General features: G+C 29.0%; 5 protein-coding genes across 5 annotated transcripts; 2 read left to right on the top strand and 3 right to left on the bottom strand.

The window, feature by feature from the left end:
- Positions 1–479: 479 nt before the first annotated feature.
- On the bottom strand, positions 480–1,550 carry NAEGRDRAFT_29162 (uncharacterized protein; the record flags this gene model as incomplete). The annotated part of the gene is made up of 1 exon (XM_002683296.1): positions 480–1,550. The coding sequence occupies one exon, from the start codon at positions 1,548–1,550 to the stop codon at positions 480–482; it is 1,071 nt and encodes a 356-aa protein (XP_002683342.1).
- Positions 1,551–2,568: 1,018 nt separating this feature from the next.
- Positions 2,569–21,492, bottom strand: NAEGRDRAFT_45319 (uncharacterized protein; the record flags this gene model as incomplete). The annotated part of the gene is made up of 6 exons (XM_002683295.1): positions 2,569–5,870; positions 6,519–6,678; positions 6,925–7,566; positions 9,952–10,103; positions 12,810–19,119; positions 21,064–21,492. The coding sequence occupies 6 exons, from the start codon at positions 21,490–21,492 to the stop codon at positions 2,569–2,571; spliced, it is 10,995 nt and encodes a 3,664-aa protein (XP_002683341.1).
- A 268-nt stretch (positions 21,493–21,760) lies between these two features.
- Positions 21,761–21,988, top strand: NAEGRDRAFT_29181 (uncharacterized protein; the record flags this gene model as incomplete). The annotated part of the gene is made up of 1 exon (XM_002683589.1): positions 21,761–21,988. The coding sequence occupies one exon, from the start codon at positions 21,761–21,763 to the stop codon at positions 21,986–21,988; it is 228 nt and encodes a 75-aa protein (XP_002683635.1).
- A 201-nt stretch (positions 21,989–22,189) lies between these two features.
- NAEGRDRAFT_61692 (uncharacterized protein) lies at positions 22,190–23,499 on the top strand (the record flags this gene model as incomplete). Its single annotated transcript, XM_002683588.1, has 2 exons — positions 22,190–22,883; positions 23,030–23,499. 2 exons carry the CDS (start codon positions 22,190–22,192, stop codon positions 23,497–23,499), a joined length of 1,164 nt encoding a protein of 387 aa, XP_002683634.1.
- Positions 23,500–23,708: 209 nt separating this feature from the next.
- Positions 23,709–24,752, bottom strand: NAEGRDRAFT_45318 (uncharacterized protein; the record flags this gene model as incomplete). Its single annotated transcript, XM_002683294.1, has 1 exon — positions 23,709–24,752. The coding sequence occupies one exon, from the start codon at positions 24,750–24,752 to the stop codon at positions 23,709–23,711; it is 1,044 nt and encodes a 347-aa protein (XP_002683340.1).
- Between the last annotated feature and the right edge of the window lie 158 nt (positions 24,753–24,910).

Raw genomic sequence — 24,910 nt, 5'->3', positions numbered from 1 at the left:
TCACTGTCAATATTGAAGGATTCTATTGTTAAAGAAGAGGCTTCTGATGATTTTAAAGTATTATTATTACTTCGGGATCCCGAAGGTTGTGATAATTTAAGAGCAGGTTTCACCGAGTGATTCTTTGGTATGATAAATGTTTGGGATGAACCTCCTTGTTGTGATGAACTCATTGGTGGTGGTGGTGGAGATTTATCACTAATAACGTCACTAAAATCAATATCATCAAATTCATCATCCTCTAAAACTATTACATTATTCTTATCATTGGGTGTTGGAATTTTCTTTTCTTCCGTAGAGGAAGTTGGGGTCGGCTTTTTGAAGGAGAGTTTGCTTTGCACTTTTGAATTACTTGATGCTGGACTTGTTTTCTTCATATTTTTTTAATATTTTCATTTCGACTTTTTGGTGGAAGGATTTTGGCGCGTTTCTTGCTCGTTATGAAATTTGAATAAATATTAATGATTTATTGAAATAAATTAAAAACTAAACATGGATTGACAAAGACTCATTACAGAGGCAACAAATGCTTCAAGATGGAAAATAGGTTTTGAACCACATTTCATTCTATGTTCAAATTTAGCAGCCAATTCAATAACTTGATGTGCTTGTTCACCATCTAATAAATCCAATAATTTCAATAATAAAGTCTTGAAAATAATATCTGGAGCTATACAATTTGTTAATAAAAGGAAGAAATCATCTCTAATTTTCAAAAGAGTTTGTGGTGTTTGATCAGCAATAATAGATTTAGCAATTTCCTCAACAAATTTCTCCCAACCAGGTAATTTAACTTGTTGATCTTTTGTGAATGGATATTGTTCTACTTTGGCACTTTCTAGCATTAATAGAGCTCTTCTCATATTACCATCACATTTTTCACAAATTTGTTGTGTAATTTCTGGAACGAGTTTGATATTTTCCTTCTTGGCAACAAATTGTAAAACTGTTGAAATTTCTTCATCAGAAGGAGCTGGTATTCTAACAGCCATACATCTACTTCTAATTGGTGGAATAATCTTTGAAGTTGAATTGGCACATAAAATTAAACGACATGATTTCGAATACTTTTCCATAATTCTTCTCAAGGCTTGTTGAGCTTCTCTTGTTAAACTATCAACTTCATGTAAAACAATAACTTTTAAATGTGATGAAGCACTACTACCAGTAGAGAGAAAATCAACAGAATCAGTCTCTGCTACTTCCTTGATCATATTAGCAACAACATATTTATCATAATATCCACTATCACTTGGTGTAATTTCTAAATGATATCCACTAGAAAGTGCAGTCACTGTGATAGTCTTTGATCCATCCGATCCTACAGAAACATCCTTATTTTCTAATTTAACTTTGTCAATCTTGTTGTTATATATTTCACGAAGGAGTGCTTGTATTCTAGTCTTTTTACCTGCTCCTGATGGTCCATGAATTAAAAGATGAGGAAAATCTCCACTCTTGGTTATATTCATTAATTGTTCAGAGACTTCTTTGTGGATTTGCATCTTTTCCAATGACATTGGACGATGTTTATCTAACCAGAGAACCATTTTTCTTTCTTCTTCTTCTTATTGATGATGATAATTCGAGATTACGCTTCAAGTTCCTAACCAGAAGCAAATTCGTTATTTTTTTTTGAAGTTAAAATTTAAAATTGGCGCGAAACGTTTTCCTTCCAAAACTCGAATTCAATGGATAAAACAACACTCTGCTTCTACTAATTATTATGTAATTTTTTAATTGAAATTAAAATTAAGGAAACTAGCCTTAAATCTCAAAGTTCATAACACATCAGGAAAAAAACTTCTAACGACTATCCCAACAACACACAACTACAAAAAAAATTGACCAAACAGTCCCACTCACTGGTTTAATATTTCTATTACTTCGTAATTTATTGAGGAAAAGTAATTGGATGGGTTGTTTTCCTTGTGGATTATTCGGAGGACGTGGACCTCAAGTAGTAAAATTAAATAGTGCTGCCAAGAAGGAAATACATCGATTGGAAAAGGAAATTATTGAATTGTTTTTAAATAACGCAAAAATTGAATTATTTATTGTAAATTCAAAAGAACAAATAATGTATGTGTTTAATAGTTGAGTTGGAGGAGGTTAATGAACAACAATATTAATTATATTAAAGATATCATTCCGAAACATCACCACTAACGACAGGATCTGTAGATAATGAAACTCTTATACACTATACCCAACATTTAAAATCATCAGTTTTGCAATTTTCAAGGAATCTTAATAATGACAAAACAAGTGCTTATTACTCGACGCATATAAAAGGGTCCTTAACAATATTTTCACTCTATAGTTTAGAAATTGGATATGTAAGTAGTTTGTTTTTTGAAATTTAAATCGATGAGTAACTACTCAAATATAGGATGTTGCATTCTATACACGTTTACCATCTGATATTCATGTATTTAATGTGAATCTTTCGGAAATTGATTTTCATATGATGTCTATTTTACAAGAAATGAGCAATACGTTAGAATATCTCAATAGCGAGTAGTAGTTAAATAACAACAACATGTAAATAAATTCATTCATTAACATTTATTGTTGTTGTAATTTGTTAATTTTCAAATCTGTTTCAGTATCTAACCACAATAAATGAGTATTCATAACATAGAGTTCATCTTCAACATTTGGATCAAATGAAGGGAATGCAGAATCGTTTGATGTTGCAATAGATGAACAAAGCATGCTACTATTACCACCCAAAAGGTCATTAATTACAAACTTGATAATCTTCCATTTGTATTTGCAGTGGGTGAAATGATTTCCTAAAAAGTAATAAATTAATTTAGATTTCTCATTATTTGTCAAAACTCGTGCAATATTTGTCTTGAGATTTTGCAAATTTGTTGATGATTGTTGCTCATGAACTGGATTTGCAATTTTTGTTACATTTGATACAAGATCCTTGATCAAATCTGCATTCTTTGGTGACTCTTTCAAAATTGATGTTAATAAGTAATCATCTTCATCAAAATCATCCTTACGATGATGGTGATGATTACTTGTTGAAGAAGTGTTATTTTTACCTGTTGATTCATTAGAAGATGAATTATCAGTAATAATGGTAAAGAAACTCTTTCTATCTCTTGGAATTGAAATAGCATAACGATATGAACATTCAAATCCAATTTCGAATAAATCTTTTCTAGCTAAACTACATTTAGATAAAATACCCAACAAGTATAATGTTGTACCTCTTAATGAAATGTCCTTACTATGTAAAGCAATGTAAACAAAATATTGAACAACAGTAAATTGTTCATCACCTGCAGTTTGGAATGATTCATTTTGATTCTTTTCATATCCAATAATAACTTGTTGAATATATCTGTTACAATATTCATATCCTGTATTTGTACTACAGCAGAATGCTAATGACCACAATTCAACAATTTGTTCAATTTGTGGTTCAATATTGCTGTCGTTACTATTTGATAATCTATTAGCAATATTATTGTGATATGTTAAAACAGATTGATAAACATTCAATAAATTCATACACAAACAATGTAATGTTCTATGTTTGTCATTTGTTAAAATTGTACATCCTTCTAGTGTATGACATAATTCACCATATAAATTACTTTGTAAAATTACACCATGTTTAGCATAGTCATATGACCCACTCAAGCTTTGGAATTGTGCTTGATTGGATGACCTAAATGTTGGTGATGCCATTCCAGTTTCTCTAAATCCAGATGGTGATAAAGATCCGACAACTAATTGCGATCCTCCAATTGTGGTGTGACCAGTTGTTGAACTTGGAGAATAGCTAGTATTGGATGGAGCAGATTGATTCATATTATAAAATCTATTTAAACCATATTCAACTTGTTGTAAGTATTGATAAGACTCACGTTCAAACCAATCTTCAACTAATTCTTGTAATAATCTAATACTATCATGTGAAAGATAATCAATACCTTCTCTACAACTTGTCATTTTCAAGAGTAAATTCATTCCATCACGTCCCTCTCTCATGACGCTCTCCATCACGTCACGTGAAATGTTCTGTGATACGAATGCAAGTAAATTTTCATTACTTCCACTTGAAACTCTTGGTGATGAGAGCATGGATGTTGCTGAATCATCGTATTCAAAATCTGATGTTGAGGATGAATCACCAGCACTACTCGAATTTGAAGACATGTTCATACAACAAACTTCACTCAAAATTGAAATGGCAGAAAATTTAACCTTTTCCCAATCATCATATAATTTGCTTGTCAATAGAGGGACACCCCATGCATGGAAATTATTTGGATAGGTTTGAGATTGTCTAATTAAATGTCTAATAAATAATGTACTAATATATCTGATAATATTTGAACCATTCATCATTGCTTCTTTTAATATTTCTCTTGCTCTATCAGAGAATGGTCTTGTATAATCTAAATGTTTGATAATCAATTGTGAAATATCATCTCTTCTAGTTGTTAAATCCTTGAGAACATCAAATATTTTCTCTTCTTCCAATAATTCTTTTCCTTTGATTGTACTACTCATCAATCCAATGATTGTAAAGTAATCTCTAACCATGTATTTTTGTACTCGCTCTTCACTCAATAATCTCTTTTCAGAGTCAATTGGTTTTGGATCATTTCTACCTCCAACACTTGTTGTTTTACCAACTCTAACTTCAATTTCCAATACTTCATAGAATTGCTTAATAATTTTACATTCTCTAATAATTTCAATACCACTTTCATCCATGTGAAGTAAATTGTACAACAATTCATTACATAATTTTGTATAACCAAAATTACTTTCTTGATATTTCAAGTCACTAAAAGCTCTCTTGTAAGGTTTAAAGTAGGAGAGTATTCTTTTTAGCAATTTTTGTGATTTTGTTGTAACTTCTTTCAATCTATGAGCAACTCTCAATGGACCAAATATTAAACAATAAATCTTTTCCCAATTCCATCTCTTTGGGTCTTTGGTCACAAGTACATTAGACTCTTTAATCAATTGATTAAATGATTGATCATCCATATCACTATCAATTTGAGTTCTGATATAAAATGTTGGAATATTTGTTGTACTAAATTTAGAGAATCTATCTCCAATAGAGTCTGATGATGCTGGAGTGCTATCAGATAAAACACTTAAATTAGCTGGAGCTTGAATCATTGCTTGATCAACATGAATTGAACCTCCAGTCACATTTGAAGATTGGAAAGATTGTTGATAAAATGCAGATAACATGCTCAATGTTTTGTAACTGTACAAATTACTCTTAGTAATAGAAAGTAAAAAGTTAGCAATTTCTGTATCAAATCTATCTTGCATATTTAAACATGTTCTCTTATTCAATAACATGTCACTAAATAATAAAACTGATTGTAATAATTGACTTGCTCTGAAACTAATAAACGCTCTTTCACTTTTATCTTCGTCGTCATCATCGTTGATATTCAATTTATCTTTTGGATCTAGATTTTTAGTTTGTTTTTTCTTGTTATTAATCATTGATTGTTTTGATAAATATAATAAAGAATCTATCAATCCACTGTCAATTAATGTTAAAATTGTCATTGACAAGAAAACAAAACAAATATTCACAACACGATCTTCATCTCCTGAGTGATCTGCATAAAATGTTACATCATTACTAAATCCACCATGTACAATTGATGAAGCTGCTGAAGTTGAGAGTATAGCACTTGTACTAGTATTTAAAGCAGAACTTGATGAACCAATAGCGGTACCACCTCCAGCACCACTTGTTGTTGTACCTCCAGCACCATTAGGTACACTAGTAGTGGTACCACTACCTGTTGTACCAGATGCATTGGTAGAAGTAGATGACTTGGATTTTCTTTCGCATTCACTAAAAACTGGAGGAATTAAATAATGATACTTGCTAGGTGCACTTTGTTTTAAAATTTCAATATATAAATCCAATATTAAATGTTTCAACTGTGTTCTATTTGGTGATTTTAACAAGTTTGATAAGGTACCTAAAATATTAATATTGTCTTGGTTGACTATAAATAAACCAGTCCATGATCTCATTAAAAAGAGTATAATATTTTTACTTCTTTCTAATTCTAATACTAATTGATTTAGATCATTTGTTAATTGTTGTACCAAGTTTGGATTTGTTACTTTGGCATTATTAATAGCATCTAAAAGTGGTTGATATAATTGACTGTAATTTGTAAAAGGTGAAATTAAATATAATAATTGTAATAAACCTTTTTTCATAAACTTTCTAGTTTTATATCTATCACAAATAAATAAAATACTTGATAGAATACTGTTATGATAAGTTGAAAATTTGTTATTTAACAATAATTCAACAAGATATTTAAATCCACCACATTTGATAATTGTACTACATAAACTTTCATCATGAATTAAACTATCTCTCAATATTTCAATACAAACTGATTTATATGATTCTAAAAAGTATTGTTTCTTTTGATCATTTGCACTACTACTTAAATTATTAGTTGTGGCTGTATTAGTATTACTATTATTACCTGCAGTTGATGTGTTTCCATTGTTGGCACCTTGTCCTGCAGTTGCAGTTGTTGTTGCAGTTGTTGATCGAGAGTTTAATTGTTGTTGTTGCAGTTGAGGTTGTTGTTGCTCCATTTGTAATAGAGTTCCATCAATATAACTTAAAAAGTGAACAATTCCCTTCATAAATAAGAAGGGTATTTGAATTTCATGTTGAGGAGGTGCAAAATAGGATTGTTTTGATTGCTTTCTTTTTACAAAATTGTTACATAGAGTTCTAATTAATTCCAATACTTGAATCTTTTCTCTATCTGTATCATTTAACATCATTTTAAATATTAACAAGTGACAATTATATTTTGTCCATAATAATTCAAATGGAAAATTGCAAGGATCATTTTGTATTATATATCTCATACATCTTACTGTTAGAGATCTAATATATGAACTTCTATGTAATAACAAATATCTCATACATTTAATAAATAAATCTAATTGTGGGGAGTAGGTCCATTGTCCTGTTGTTGTTGATGAATTATTATTGGCACCATTCATAGTAGAACTAGCAGAAGAGGATGAGGTTGTTTTATCATTTTGTTGTTGCTGATTGTTTGTTGACTTGTTATACTCTCCAAAGAGAGCCATAGTAAAATCAGATTTTAATGTACATGCTAAATAAATAATTTGTTCAAGTGATTTGGCTTTATCTTTACCATCGGTGTGTGTTTGTTTTAATTTTTGTATACATTCAAAGAGTTGTTTCTGATAGACTTGAATTAATTCTTGTGAGAGTGGTACTGTAATAATTTCCTCTTGAACATTTTCAAAGGAAATATTTATATTGTTATTATTATTGTTATTATTGGATGATGAAAAGGCTTGTTGAAGATTGGAGGCAGAGGAGGAAGTAGAAAAGGTTGGTTTGTTTGTATTAACTCGAGGACTTGACGGAGAAACAATGCGATCCATATGATGCCCACTACTACTACTACTGGTTGATGATGGATGTTGAACATTGAGCGAGGAGGTGGTATATTGTTGTTGTTGGGGTTGATGATGATGGGTGTGCTGGGAAGGAATTTGAAGATGTGTGGGAGGCTGGTGAGGTCGCATTTTTCTTTTAAAATGTCTCATCAAATTTAAAAAATCAAAAAAGCATGAATGTGTGATTAGTTACAAACTTACTCCGAGAGATATGAAAAATCATCATAATAAATCGATGATAATCGATTGGTAATGTTACAACGTTGAATAAGTGAAGACGACAGCATTAAATAAATAATCGTTTTCATTTTGTATTGTTCAAGAGGACAAATTAGGAAATTGGAATGATGACCTTGGTTGACCTCAAAATGTGCTTTGGATTTTAGTAAGACTCAAACTTTAAAGATCAGCGCTTGTTATCATTTACGACTACAATTTTAAAAACGCCATAAAAACGATTCTCTGCCTCCTTAATTTTCAGTAATTGCTTATTAGGAAAAATGTATTTACTTGAAATTAAATGTTTGTAGGATCAAACTTTTACATTTGTCCACCAAACACCTTATCTGGACAATTTAGTGTTGGTACCGGGTTCACAATCCAATCATTAGCTTATTATTTGTTAACAATTAAGCGGCCAACCAATGAGGATTTACAGAGACTTGGGTTGGTGTTTTGAATGATCTTGAATGATTAGAGAAAAAACAACAATATTTGACCTGATTAATAGCAATGAAAAATAGTGAGGGAGCTGATTCTGCTAGGGTTCCATTTCTACATACTGTTCAATATACATCCTCAGTTCAGAATCCTTTTCATCCTCAACAAGATCCTTGTTTACATGATTCATGTTGCTTGCATGTGGTACATCCATCGAATCGCCTCAATCAAACCAATATTAGCAGCATGTCCAATTCATGTACTATTGAAAAACTACCCTCCATCCAATCAGTGTTGAATAACATGAACAATGATACACATATACTCGTACTTCCACAACCTATCATCAAAAATTGTCCACTTCTTCTTCAATATCTCAATAGAGCATCTTCTCAACAAACACATCATCATGTACACCACACCTCAGCACCTTTCCATCTTAATGTAAATAATTTCAAATACCAACAACAAGTCAATGTGGTAAATCAATCAATCGATTTCTAAAAACAAATCGCACAATTCCACATCCCAAACAGCTCCATCACTCTTTGTAAAATCCAACAAACAATCAAATAGTAGTAAAAAGCAACAGAAAGAAAAAGCGACAATGTCAAACCTTATTGCCAAGCAAGATTATAGAATTAAGAAAACAACATACACAACTAAAGAAGAAGATTCAAATTTAGGTCCATGGAATGCAGAAGAGCATAAACAATTTCTATTGGGATTATCTCAAGTGGGTGAAAATTACAAACTCATTAGCAAGTTATATGTCAAGACAAGATCGAGAACTCAAATTGTTAATCACGCTCACAAATACTTGAAAAAGAGGAGCATTAAATAAAATCATCAATTCCTTTAATAGACAATTTCCAATTTGTTCAAAAACTCTAAAAGGAAATTGTTTAAATAATTATAATTGATAAATTGACCATTTTCAATAAACTTCCATTGATAACAAACAGAAAAGAAAATGGTAGAATCCAAGTTTATTGATCAAAGAACAAGTGGTAGTAGCAGTCTAAACAAGTCAATTTCTGATAAACAAATTAATGTTGAACAATCAGATGAAAGAAACAAATTGAAAAAGGGTTTGAGGCAAATGTACTTTCCAGGAAGGAGAATTTTCAACACTTCTTTATTTATTATTGGATTAGCATTCATTGCCAATGCAACACTTCTCTATGTTGACACATTGACAAGTGTTTTACATGCTGACATTTTCTTTGGATTTTCACGTCAAGGAAGAAATGATCATTTACAAAGATCAGCTGCAATCTTGGGTTTTATTGTTGGTTTTATGAATCTTTATACTGCAAGTATTGAGAAGAATAGAATGCTCACTGGTTACACTCTATTTGCTGATTGTATTTCAATTACTCATTACATTGTTGAAACTTTCTATTATAAGAGTATTAGATATGAGTATACTGCATTGGTTACTGTGTTTTTATTGTTTAATTTTATTTGGGGAGTGAGAAATTATTATTATGAATTGAGATTGGTTCAAGAGGAGAATATTAATGAAAGAACTGAGGAGAGAGTTGATAGACCACTGTCTACTGTTGAAGTTCATGAAGATTAAGTTGTAAATATTAGAAATAAATTGAAAATTTCAATGAATATAGTTTGTAGAAAGGTTTCACATGTTTATTTGTCAATGTTTTGAATTATTGAGTTTTTATTCACCTTATTTACAAGTGTATAGTATAATATAATAAATTAATTAATAATAATTAACTTTGCAAAATTGAATTTTCTTTTAAAGAATCCAAATTATTTAAAAAAAAGAATTTTATTAGATCCCACCAATAGTAAATAGTATTGGAGAGTTTGTAAGGAATTTCCTTTACACGAGGGGATGGAAAATCCGCCATCCAAATCCCACGCGGCTCCTCCGCCAAACAGGATCCACAACATCACACGATATTTTGGCTTTGCGGATGGATCCAACAATCCATCTGCAAAGCGTGGGATTTGGATCGAGGATTTTCCATCCCCTCGGATTTGATAATTGTTTGTTTTTGTAATATTATTGTAAGAAAATAATGTTGTATTATTATTATGAATTAATGGAATTTCCTGACAATCCAATATAAAAATATTCAAGTTAAACTTGAATAATTTATCAAAAGTGTTAACCAATGAATGTTTTTGCATTTTCTTTTTCAATCCCAAACTTGCTTTTTTTTAAATGAAAGTCAATGATATTGGGAATATATAAATCGATGGAAACTGGTTGTGGTTGCATGTTTTGAATATTTTGAATCCATATGGATTTTGATGAAAGAAGTGGATTATCTAAGATTATTGTATATTACTGAGCAACAATATAATTCAATAAGAATATACGAATAATCTTTTATCCTCTTTACAATCCTGGAACTTTTATTTCTTCTCCAGAAGAAAGTAATTTCATACCTATGCAGGATTGTTGTGTTTTTTAGTTCCACATTTGAACATAATAACTCAGTCTTAATCTAAACACGAAACATAGAATTGAGTTTCTTTTTACAATAAGAGTTCCCAATTTGTACAAAATAAATCTTCATCTAAACTGGAAAAGACATTCGAAAAAACTAAAGTAAAAATAAAAAGAAAACTGAAACGTTGAAAAGTAATTATTAATTTATGAAAAACATGAACACAAAAAACTATTTTCTTAATTTTTTACCTTTCCATTTACAAAAATTAGGTAAACTTGTGTATTGTGATCCTGTATTATCAGTAATAAAATAGAATTTGAAAAAATCAGAATGAAACATCGAAGCTATTATATTAATGACTATTCAAATTTGACTTTTGAAGCGAGAATGGATTTAGCATTATCAATGAACAATAATGTTTGTAGAGGTTGGTATTGGGTTGTAATTTTAAAACCAAATACAATAATTCAATTACATGAATCATTAATTGATGAACTTGGTTTCTTTTTCGATAATAACATACACCACAATCATTCATCTTAGTATATGTATGTTGAATAATTATTTTCAATCGTTCATCATTTCCTATTCTCTGATATCTTTGAATACTCAGAAGCAACAGGTTACTTGATGATAAAGTGTTACAGTTATTTGTTGGAAAATTATTTCTTTCATTTTGTCTTCTATTAATTGAGTGTTTGTTATTTGGAAAATCAATAACTACTTTCTTTCGGATTTGATAATTGTTACTTGTTGTAGTATTTTGGTAGGACAATAATTTTGTACTGTTATTATGAATTAAAAGAATTTCCTGACAATCCAATATAAAACAACCATTAAACTTGAATAATAATTTATCAAAAGTGTTGACCAATGAATGTTTTTGCATTTTCTTTTTGAATGAAATAACAAATTGGGAAAAAATCTAAATCCAAAATGCACCATTATTGGTTTTATGTTATTAAAATGGATTTACAATATATTTCAGTGCAAATTATTGTTTTTGTAACTAATTATTAACTGAACCACCAAATATATTAGGCCACAGAATGTTTGGTCTTGGAAATGAAGAAATATTTATCAATCTTTACGATCAAACTTATTATGAAGAGACTAAATTTATTCGTCTTTGAAAGTTTGTTCATTGATCAAGTTTGATCTTATTTTTCAAACCTTAGTATTACCGTTTTATTTTACCAATAACACAATAGAACCATAATTCTATTCTAACGGTTTCTTAAACTACATTCCAACTAAAATATATATTTTCTCGAAAATAACAGGGGAAAACAAAGAATAAGCAAACCATTTGTGTTTTTCATATGGGTCTGTTTTGAAAAAATGATTCTTAATAATGGACGCTGGTTTGTTAAAAGAGATTAAATTTATAAGAAGGGTAGGTTGATTATTAAGAAGAAATTTTAAAGGAGATTTTATAAATACAAAGAAAGTTAACAAAGGATTAAAATAAATCTCTAATTGATTTTGAAAAAGACATAAACGAAGCACCAAAATCATTTTCTTTTGAAATTTCAAATTCTAAAGCTTGTTCTTTCTATTTGGTGCATAAATATTTTGTAATTTTCTTCTATGAATTGAGTGTTGTTTGTGTTTGTTATTTGGAAAATTAATCTATGCCCAAGAAAAAAAGCAAACACAAATTCTTTATTTAAAAGAAATCCTCAAGTGACTTGGTTTGTAAAGTTGCTCCATTGTTTGAATTAATCAAAAATAGTAAAGATTTCAATAATTTAACATAAATTAATTGATCTTTTGAATCTTGAATCAATTGAGGAAGAACAACATTCTTAAAAACATTAATGGCACCATCCATTTCATGTTTTGATAAATAATTATAAAATATTAATCCATATAAAAGGAAAGCATGTGAAGAGATATCATTCCATTCATGTACAAGTCCATAATTTGATCCAAAGTAAACTAGTGTTGCATAGTGATGGTCAAATTCACCAATACAAACACTAATAAACAAGCACATTAATGCCCACAATGCTCCACATGTTGGTTGTTTCAAACAAAGCGTTTGCATACTCATTGTGATCCAATTTTCAAACACTTTTCTATCATTCAAAGAATGTGGCATGTGAAGTGATAAAAGTAATGATAACAGCAGTGGATGGGTTTTAGAGCTCAAAAATTCGTTATATAATAATGGTAATATTTGCTCATTGTCAAAGAAATCTACCATTAATTGTGGAATAAATCTTAAAATAATTTCACCTTCTCTATCAATTTCACCATCGTGGAATTGTTCAATTAAATGTAAAATATTAACTTTAGCACGTTCTCTTTGTGAATCTAATTGTTGTTGTGTTGAGCATGATGATGTATACATTGAAGTTGACATTAATCCAAGTAATAAAACTCTTCTTGTCTGTGAGAGAGTTTGTAATTTTTCACTTGATCTTGCCATACTTGATACAATCGATGTCATGCTCATACTTCTACTCATTGGAAGTGATGAAAGACTTGGAGATGATGTTAATGAGCCAGAAGTAGGATTAGTTGGTGGAGTTAATGATGGTTGGTTAACGGCAGGAGTGGTAGTTGTCGTAGAACTCGTTGGAGGAGTCGTTTGCTTCTTAGTTGTGAAGAAACTCATGAATTGTTTCATCTTGGTGGTTGCTGTATTGTTATTACTTGTTGGTGCTACAGAAGATGATGCAGTGTTGGTAGTAGAATTAGGAATACCACTTCCAACAGTAATACTGATATTATTACTTGTGGCTGTAATTGAAGGTTTCTCAGTACTAATTCTAGAACTATTATTTGTCTTATTAGAAGGTAAAGTTGAACTGGATGTATTAACAGTCGCAGTATTACTGCTCGATTGCATAGAACCAGCAGTAGACTTTCTATTAATTAACATGGTCTTATTTTGAGCTAACATTTGTGTGAAATTACTAAATGTTGAAGTATCAATGGTCATCTTCTTGAACGGAGTAACAATTTTGTTCATCATTCCAGCATCATTCCTATTAGTTACTGCATTGGTATTATCATTTCTGGTGATCATTGTAGATTGTTTAATACTTGTCATGGCTTCAATTAAAGATCTTTCAAATTGAGAAAGTGAATAATTAATTAATAATTTTTGTAAAGATTTAAAGATGGTGACGACAATAGTTAAAGGAGCGTCAATATCATCTGATAAATTGAATAAAGATTCCATAGTCTTTTTGGTCAATTGGTGAACAGATGCTTCAGGATATTGTTGTACCATTTGAGTTACCATTTTCATCAATAATAATTGATTATAAACAGTTTGTTCCTTATCTAATAACCATGTTTGAATATTGCTTGCTAAATAAGGAAGTAATTTCAATACAATATTTCTATTTCCACATTCAATAAATGATAAAACTGATTGTAATGCAGATTGTTTCAAATGATTGTTAACAAGTGATGATTCCATTGTTTTGATGATAAAATCTTCATTGACATCTTTGGCATTATTTGAATGTAGAATGGCATAAGTTTTGCTCAAACCATATAGAGCATATTGTCCTAATATCCAATCTTCGTATAAATTACATTCCTTATAAATGTTTTTAAATAATTCGTGCAACCATTGAACTGAATAAGTACCATTATTAACAGCAAATAATACAATGTTGTTTTCCATAATAAGAATGAGTGATTTAACCAATTCTTTTGTAATCATCAAGTTATTCTTACTGAATTTTTGGATGCTATCATGAATAAATAACATGAAGCTGTTAAAAAGTGCTTTGGAATAAATTTCCTCAACACTAATACTCTGTCTAGTAGTATTACTATTCTTATCAATTAAATTACTCATGTTACCAAAGCTTCCATTGAAACTGTTTCTATTATTTGATGTTCCAATACCACCAGTGAATGAACCACTAGTACCACTACTATTTGTTGAACCAGTAGATTTTAACAAGTACTTTTCGACAGAGTTCAAAATGGAGTTCAAATTATTACCACCATGTTGGATTCCAAGAAGTGAATTTCCAAAGTTATCAAATGATGATAATATATTGGATGAAAAGTTATTGGATAGGGACGGAGGTTGATTCATTCTACATATCATACATGTCAACAATTTGATAAATAAAACATGAATTTCATCAAATGGTTGAGTAATTTCCATCTTGAGCAAATCAAAACTCATTTCGAACAATTGCTTAAATATTTCTTCATTGCAACCTATTTCTTGTATCATGAAAATTAACGTTTGAACTTGTTCTATATCAATTCTAGGGAAATATTGTGTTTCCATGTTTGGTAAATATGGATCATATACTAAATTAATAAAACATTTAGAAAGCTCCAAACCAATAGATCTAATCAACTTCAAATGATGATATGAAATAAATGGTATTCTATTACCAATAGAAAATCCGTACAAGGATGTAGTATTTCCAACACTTCCATAAATATCACTATCCTCATTAGAAGCTTGCATATTTGGATATAATTGGAAAGTTTTGAATAGAATCAACTTTAAATATTTCAAAATATTAATATCCTTATTGTAATTGATGGATTGTGATGAAACGCTTGTGGCATCAATTATTAATTGACATGATAATTTGATGAATTTTAGTACCCTTCTTTCATCTTCATTCATTTCTAAAATAGAATTGTTAGTCTCCTTGTTAGGTGATTGATCTTCTTGTTGTGGTTCTTGTTCAGTTGGTTCCTCTGTTGTTGTTGCAAAGCTATCAACATAATCATCTTCCATTAATAATAGAGTAGTATTCTTAGTTTCTTCCACAGTACTTGTAGTAGTTTTGGTAGTATTAGATGAAGTATTATTAGTATTCAAATTTAAATCTATTTCTGGATTATTTAAAATTAATAATAAATTTTCAGAATAATATTCAATAGAATTACCAAACGAATACAAAATTTGTAAAATTAACGATAAAATATAATCAACATCTGTAATATCAACATTATGTTTTTGAATTCTCTCCAAATAAAATAATTCAATAAAATTAATTGTAAAATTAATAACCATATTCTTATCATATAATTGAATTAAATCATTTGATGATCTACATTTTGATAGTAACTTTGATAATAAATTAGATAATTTCAAATAACTTGTAAAGTTATATGGAATATTATTCAATTCATTGAACGTAAATTCAATAAAAGGTAAAATTTGTTCTTTAGATTTCAAATGAATTAATAATGATGTTATAAATTCAACGTTATCTTTGAAATGTACTAGAATGTTGTTAATTGATTGAATATTTAAATTGCTAACTATACTAGGAACATATTTAAGTTCATTTTTATCCATATATTCAATTAAGAAGTTTGAAATTACTAATGGATTAGAAACTAAATTGTTATAGGTGAAAAAGTTATTAACTAATTTTGATGGAGGAATTTCATTTTGATTCTTAAACATTTCATTTTTAACCTTTTCTAAAATTAAATCCAAGTTTTTGAATTCTTGGTTTAATTTTGAATTTTCATTTGGCTTTTCAATATTTGAATTAATATACTTAATCATATCAGATATAACTTTTCTTTTCATAAATGTAGTTTCAATCTTTAATCTTTCTTCCAATTGGTTGACAATCTTAGGATGCAACCAAATTAAATGTTCTTTTTTAATATTATTCTTAATAAACTTAAATAGAATTCTCAAATCGTTTAAATGTAGTTGGGATTTGAATTTATCATTCAATTCGTCAAATAATCCGACTAGATCATTTTCACAACAAATATCTCTACAGAACTTTTCCAAAAACTTTTCTATTAATGGCTCATCAAAGTGATTGAATATTTCTTTCCAAATACGATTGGATAGATTATTAATTTCGCATTGTTTGAATAATTCAATGATATTATCTTGATAATTTACAATTATGTTGATCATACTGAGGAAAACTGATTTTTGTTGAATTACAAATTCATGATATGTTAAATTATTCTCATCGGATGCAATACTTTCATTAATGCCTAATAATAATTGGGTATTATTCAAAATATTAAAGTTATAAATATTAGAGTGATAAAAACCATATAAATAATTCAAGAATGAAACTCCAAATTGTTTTTCTACCTTTGAATGAGCAAGCAAAAGTGAGAACAACAAAGTATAAATTGTAAAATCATAATGTTTGAGGTAGTTAATATTAAATAATTTCAAAATGTGCAAAATTTGATTATGGAAAATGGAATTCAAATGATCAGATTGTCGTACATGTTCGTGTGTCAACAACTTGATATACAATCTCTCTTGTAATTCTATTGTGACAGTCAACATTTCACAAGTTAAATACTTGATTACGATAATCGAGGAAGTGTCTCTATGATTCAAATATAAATTCAATGCATTTGAAATTGATTGCAAAAACCTTTCAAGATTCTTTAAATTTTCTTGCACGTTAGCTTGTTTCTTATCAATTCTATTCAAGAGTTTCATAAATATCAAGGACTTTAGCAAGCTATTAATAACACTCAACTTTTCGTTCATATTTTCCTTATGTTGAACTGAGGAAGGTGTTTGAACTTGTTTTTCAAGAGAATTTTGATCTAAATGTTCATCAAAAGAATCTATCAAGTGAGTTACAATCTTTGCTTGGTCATTAATATTAATGTACAATGCATCAATGAAATAAAATATTTTAGAAAGTTCAATTATAAATTCACAATTATTAAACTCATATTGAACATTTTCTTTTTTACATCTATTTTGGAAAACAAGATTGGATTTCAAATTCATAGATTGATTTCCATTTGAAGCAGATGAGTTTGATGTTAAACCTCCACTATTTGAATTTACAGTGTGATTATAATAAGTGGTAGCAATGTTATTTGTTTGGAAATGGTTAGAAATGTTTGATATTAAATTCCAATCTACATCCACCTGTAAATTATGTTTAACAACCCATTCTTTAAGAATAGAATTTGATAATTCAATCCACGGAAGTGATGTTGCATCCTTTGATGATGTATTGTTGCTATTGCTACTTGATGAGGCATTACCAGTAGTATTATTGGTGTTTGAACATGTTAAAGTTGAATGATGAACATTTCTTAATAGCAATGTCAATACAGATTGACATTCTGGTAAGGTTACATTTTTCAAAAATTCATTCAGCATCAAGTTACCATAACTCTTTTCAACTTTTTCAGTTCTGATTTCACATAAGAAACCTCTTATCATTACAGGTGAAATTGACTTTAAAATTGAATTTCCGTTCTTTTCAAACTGTGAGCTATTGAATGTTGATTGAACTAATTTTACAATAGAATCAAATGGATTCTCAGGGAAATGTTGGTATTTGACAATAAACAATAAAACAGACAAAAAGTCCATAATTTGATATAAAACAAAGTCAGGTTCGTCAAACTTTTCTAATTGATTAAAAATAAACTTGATGAATGTTGAATCCTTATCCAATTGACTAAAATCTATTCCAATGCAAATCATTCTAATTAACATGAATAAAACCACATTTTGTAATGATCGGTCATGAGTGTGTTTGAAATATTTTGTTAAACCAATCACTACAGGATTGAACATTCCCAATATTTGTCTATATGTTTTACCAGTATTTAAAAATTGAGAATCATAACTGAATGCCTTCTTGGTAGAAGGTGTATTTGAACCGCCACCAGTCGTTCCAGTTGTATTTTTAGAAGGAGAAGTAGATTCACCATAAGGAACTAGCAGACTTCTAGTTCTAACTCTATTAGAATTCAAATCGCTATTCATTGCTCTTCTAGCATAGATAGAATACTTTTTACCTTCAACAAAAATCTTGTCGAACAGGCCATTAGACTTTTTCACATCATTATTTGAAATAACATCATATTCATCATTGATAAACACTGGTTTCATGTTTTCGTAACTTGGTATATTAAGATTGTAGTATTTATCCTTTTTACCAAACAATGAGACGAATAATTCTTGGATACATAGAATGGAGTACTTCTTTTCATATCTAGCATTAAAATTCAAATATTGAATCATTGAAATTGTGTATTTTTCAATGCATGATGGTGATCCATTCAGTAAAATATAGTATAATGTCTTTAACAATTGATATCTCATAATAGAAATAGCATCTCTACTATATGTAGAATCAATAATTGCATTACTAATAGATGACTTGGCTGACTGATAAATGTTATTATACAGCTTGTCATAAACATATTTGTGCATATGTTTTTGGTATTCTGATTGAATGGTTGATAATTGTTTAATGTACTGTTCATCAAAAACATTTGTTATCAAATCAATCATAAATTGTTCATATTCTAATAAATGCTCAGTAATGTACAAGACCTTGGCTTCATTTAAATGTTTTAATTGAGTAATATATAATCCCATTGTCTTGATAATCATTGAGTGTACGCTTAAATCTGTACTAATTTCAGATGAATATTTTAATTTGTCTAACAGTAATTCTAACACTTCAATACTGTAGTATGCAATAACTGGTTTAATCATGGAAACACTATTATTACTGTTACTAACATTAGAATTATGAGTATTAGTATAGGAATATTTCTTTGCTACTAAAGATAATAACTTTAAAATACCAATAAAAGTATGTTTGTCATCCTTTACAAGACTCAATTGAGAAATACAACGTGTAATAACAAGAACCACATTGGTCAATTCATGATCCCTAATAACATTTCTATATTTCAAAATATCTGATGAAATGATTTGTTTCAATAATCTATTATCATAATTAGATGAATATCTTTCGAATATAGAAACCATTTGTGATGATGTTTTTGTTAAAGTATTACTTGTGTTCAATTGAGCATGAATATTATTCATTACATTTGGATATGGTAATAATTGAATTAAATTCATACATGATAACTTTCTAACTTTTTCGTTATCATCACCAATATATTTCCAAATCAAATCAACAATAATTTGTAAAAGTGGTTGTGTTGATAATGAAATTGATGTTTCATTATTCTTTCTCTCGTAATATTCAATAAGAGTATAATCAAATCTATTTAAAAGATTTAAAATTTCAAACTTGACTCCCCAAAAACTGTCATTAACATGAATAATAGATAAAATATATTTTGGAATATGGAAAGATAATTCTCCCAATGAGCTTAAGCAAATAGGTAAGCTCTTAGAACAAGAATTAATTAACATTCTAATTAATAAATGATTAAATGATTCCTTCATCATGATAGACATGATCTTATCAATAATATATTGACTCAATTTACAAAATATTAAATGGTGAGCAGAACTTCCACCTAGTATAGGATTTGATCCTTTTCCGATTAAACGTGGCATTGATAAAATACTTTCATAGTCAAATATTGGAATTACTTTTTCATATAAATTTTTGTGAGACAATTTAACACAAACTTCAATAATAGTGGAAAGTAAAATTGCAGATTTACCACGAATTAAATAATCTTCCTCGATATTATCTAAAATATTAAACAAATAATTCAAATTAAAATCATTAGATTGGAAAGAATCTAATGTCCATTCTGGAAAGACGTATAAAAATTGTTGTAGAGTTTCTAAAACATAACTTTTAACAGTTACAAGAACACTCTGAACAGATAACAAGTATATTATTTTAGAAAGTAAAGAATTAACCTTTCCTCTATTCCAATTTTTACAATAATTACTAAATTTTGAAAGTAAATTAGTTAATAATTCAATAGAAGGTGATAAAATTCTCTGATCTTGAATAGTAAGACAATCAATTAATAAATCACAAATAATATTACTATAGGTTTGATATTCTATATTATTTGTCTTCAATTCATCTAGTACTACTAGTAAATTTAGAAAGGTGTTTAAAATTCCTTGCAGTGTTTTAATATCTGTACATTCTATGTTAGAATTACTTTCACTTGCTTTCATCTTTTTAACTCCTTCACTCGCAGTGGTGTTTGGTGTTGTTGTTGTTGTTGTCGGATCAAGGTTATTTGTGATGTTATCATGTATTGTTGTTGTTGTTGTTTGGTTCCTATCAAAACAATTATTTGATAAATTGAAAATGTCCAAAGCAATTTGATGAATAGGACAGGAAGGAATAAAAGCACAACATGATGAAATACATTTAGCACAAGCTCTTCTAATTTCAACTTCAGAGTGTGATAATAATTTGTACAAATCTTTACAAAAATCATAAATTTCATTACTTTCAATGTATGGTCCTAAAATATCAAAAATTTTATCTAGAGAACCATTCATAATAATATTTTCTAATATAGTTGAATAATAGTCAAATTCCATAGATATAAATTGTATTAATTGTGGTAAAATAAATGAAACCATTGTTCTACATTTTTGTGGCTTAATATAATGTGATATATTTGCAAAATTAGAAATTGCACTTATTATACTATACTTGTTATTTGCTTTAGGCTTCATACATCTAAATAAAATTACTAATACTCTATCGGAATGTGTATCAATTACTGATTTGATCACTTTTCTTAAATGTTCATTAGAAAATGTTCGAATGGATTCACTCACATCTCCACATCCTCTTAATAATTGTTGAATAGATATATTTAAGAAATTTGTAACATTTTTATAAAAGATCTCCAAATTATTATTACTTGTATTGTTGGATGTAGAGTTATTTGTATTATTAGTAGCAGTAGCAGTGCTAGATGAACCACTTGATGAATCTAATAAATTAAATTTACATTCTTGTTGATAGTAATAAATAAAAAACTCTGATATATTCGTTATTGCTTGTTGAATTTGTTTTTTTCGTTGTTGAGTATCCGAGCTGTCGGAAGAAGTAGGCTGATCATCATCAATATAGATAATCTTTTCTTGTAAAATATTCAAACTACTATTAATATCGGTGGGTTGTTGTTGAGAAGATGAACCCAGAAGAGTAGTAGAAGGATTTGAATTATTCGACACGCCCACTCCACCGGGTGTTTGTGACATTTTTTTATAAATTTTAATAAAAAATTAAAATTTTGCAACAAATCAAGATTTTTCCAATTTTCAATTTTTGCATTTGAATTCAGAGATCTAAAGATTAATTATTATTTAATAAACAACCAGTTGGATTTTTATTATTAATCAAGAGTTCTCATTGTAAAGAGAGCTTTCCAAACTAGAACCGAGTTCATCGCTCATCAATTTTCCATATATTATTTAATTTTCAATTAATTTTAGAATTCTGATCAATAAACAATAAAAAAAAAACAAAATGCAAATAACCGTCAAAACTCTAAACAATAGAGTTCTATCACTCGATGTCGAATCGAATGATACAATTGAATCGGTAAAGAATCAAATATTCAATAAAGATGGAGTTCCCATCAGTGAACAACGTTTAATATTTGCTGGTAAAGAAATGGAGAATGATAAAACGCTACTGGATTACAATATTCAAAAAGATTCAACTCTTCACTTTTTATTTAAATTGAGAGGATGAATATTTAATATTTAATAATATTTTTGTAAACAGTTAAATAGTTTATTGAAAATATTTGCAAATATTTAAGGAGAATTGAAATATTTCATTAAAATTACATAAAATAATAAATTCAAAATGCCCAATTCAATAAAAAATTTATTATCTTTTGGATGTTGGTCCCTACATGGACTGTCAGGTGTCATCACACATTAAAAAAAAATGGATACAGAAAGTCAAGAAGAATTTAAAACCCTCGAAGTTAGAACACTTTTCGGAGACAAGGTAAACATTTCATGTTCATCACAAACATCATGGTCAGATGTCAAAAAACAAGTATTAAAAGAATTAGAATATAGTGAACATCCATCTGATCAATTCGCATCCAATTATTCCTTTTTAAATGGAATTGATAAATTACATGAAGATAATTTGACTTGTTTTGAATTTTTAGAAAATTCCAAAACTTTAACAATTATTAACACTTTATCAATTTTTACAAAACCACATATTTGGATTGGTTTACAATGTTTGAGTAGTATTACATTAACACTTGTTAACAAACATTTATCATCATCTTTTGATGCTCCATTGATGATTATTATTATCCAAACAATTATCGGAGTTTTGGCCTTTTTGATTTGTAAACAATTTAATGTCTTGCCATTCAATTTTCCAACTTTGAGAGAGTTGACCTTTTTATTACCAACTAGTTTATTCTTTGTCTTGTTAACTTGGACTTCTTTTGAAGGATTGAAAATTGCAAGTGTTCCTTTGGTTACTGTTACTAGAAATTTAGTGCCACTTTTAACTGCAATTATTGATAGAGTTTTCTTTGATTACAAGATGAATTTTACAATTCAATTGTCATTGTTGGCTGTTTTTGTTGGAAGTATTTTTTATAGTTTCAGTGATTGTAAGTAGTAGTATTATGATGTATTACGATATATTATTTCAATATTTTTTTAATATGGAAAATGATATCTTTCTTTATTGATTCATTGATTAATTTATGATTGTTTCTAATAATGAATACCATGTCATGTTGATACTTATCTATAGATACATTAAGATGGAATGGTTATCATTGGGTTGTTTTGAATACTTTATGTACTGTTTTAATTCCATTAGTAGAAAAGAGAATTTTAAATAATTGGATGCCAAGTGTTTCTCCAATTAGTATGAATTTTGCTAGAAATTTACTTTCACTCCCAATTTTCTACGTTATTCTTGCTCTCTCTAGTGATAGAGTTCAAGTTGGTGTTGCTTTGGCTTCATTGAGTACAACTGATTGGATTTATATTGCAATTACTTCAGTATTTGGATTCCTTATTGGACTTTCATACTTTTTCCTCCTCAAATTAGTTACCAACACTTCCATTTCAATTGCAAACAGTTGTTACAAGTTGGTGACTTTAGTTTTAAGCTTTGCATTCTTTGGTGTTACCTTTTCATTGTTTGGATGGTGTGGAATCTTTTTGAGTTTTGTTGGTGTTTTCGTTTTTAGTTATGAATCTTCTAAGAAGAAATAAACTAGAGCATCTTTCAGTGAAAGATATTTTGTCAAGCAAATTTTGAAACATTAAATGTGAAATAATTATTAGTAAATTTATTTAAATAACTTAGAGAAATGAAATCAATCATTGTGGCCACAACTTAAAGGGCAATCATATGAAATTGATTTCAGTAATATATTATAATCTAGTATTAACAGCTTAGAGAATGTACAAGTATTGGTGAATTAATTTTCCACCTTTCTTGGATCAACAGACAACGAAGCAAGGTATTCAGAGAGTTTCATACGGAAAACACATTCATCAGCACCTTCAGTAGCTTCAAGAATGATATGAACATTAAAATCAGGATCATTAGATTCATCTGGTAAACAAGTAAGGAGACCTTCACCATCAGCAAGCATGACAGCATTTGGATTGTCTTGAACATATTGTATTTGTTCAATTTCAGTCAATTCAAACAATTCATGTTTAAAGAGACCAACAGTTTCACCATTAGTCTTGGCAGGATCCATAACATAAAGAGTATCTTCAGGCCACTTGACAGCACACCAATAATTAACTGGTTCTGAGAGTCTAATACCCTTATAACAACGCTTCTTAGCTTCAGTTGGCAATTCACCACCAAGTTTTTGAATCAATTGACAAACGACAGGAGAGAGTGGAAGTGTCCATTCAGGTTCCTTTGGCTCTTCTTCCTTAGGTTCTTCCTTCTTGACAGATACATTCTTTCTATTCTTTCTAGTTCTCTTTGGAGCTTGAACAATTTCTTCATCTTCTTCTTGTTGATTTTCAATATTTTCCTTATCGTGTTCTTCTTCTTCTTCGGAATGTTCTTCTTCCTTTGCCTTTCTCTTCTTGGAGGTTGACTTTTTCTTTGAAGTCTTTGCAACAGCCTTTGATCTATTTTCATGGGTATTCTTGCTGCTAGTCTTTCTGCTTTCCTTTCTTTCGGTATTTTCCTTATAATTAATATTCTTTCTTCTTCTGGTGCCTGAGACAATATTTTCAGGATCAAATTCACCACCCTTCTTGACCATTCTCTTACTACGATCCTTCTCCTTGTTTTTAATACCTCTGACGAGTAGAACCTTCTCACCAGTTTCCTTGTCTGCTACAACTTTGCAGCCTGTCCACTTTTCATTGTCTGCCTTGCCCAATCTTGAACCGAGTTCGTTGAGAGGGAGGATTGGTTCGGATGGTTCGACTGGGATGAAGTGTTCATCCTCAACGACAATTTCCTTGTTGGATTGTTTGCTCTTGCTCACCATTTGTTATTGTTTGTTGTTGTTGGTGTGTTTTTTTTTAATTGTTAAAATATTAATGATTAGAGTTTTGAAGGGACATTGACAATTGGAATGAGTAACGGTTTGAAATGGCGGGAAGATTTTGATTATGTAACGGAAACACAAGGTTGTGACAATTTAAA

The sequence above is a fragment of the Naegleria gruberi genome, assembly GCF_000004985.1.
Source record: "Naegleria gruberi genomic scaffold NAEGRscaffold_1, whole genome shotgun sequence".
NCBI lineage: Eukaryota > Heterolobosea > Eutetramitea > Acrasida > Naegleriidae > Naegleria > Naegleria gruberi.
Note: the sequence above shows the minus strand (reverse complement) of the source record. Positions and strands in the feature narration are given on the sequence as shown.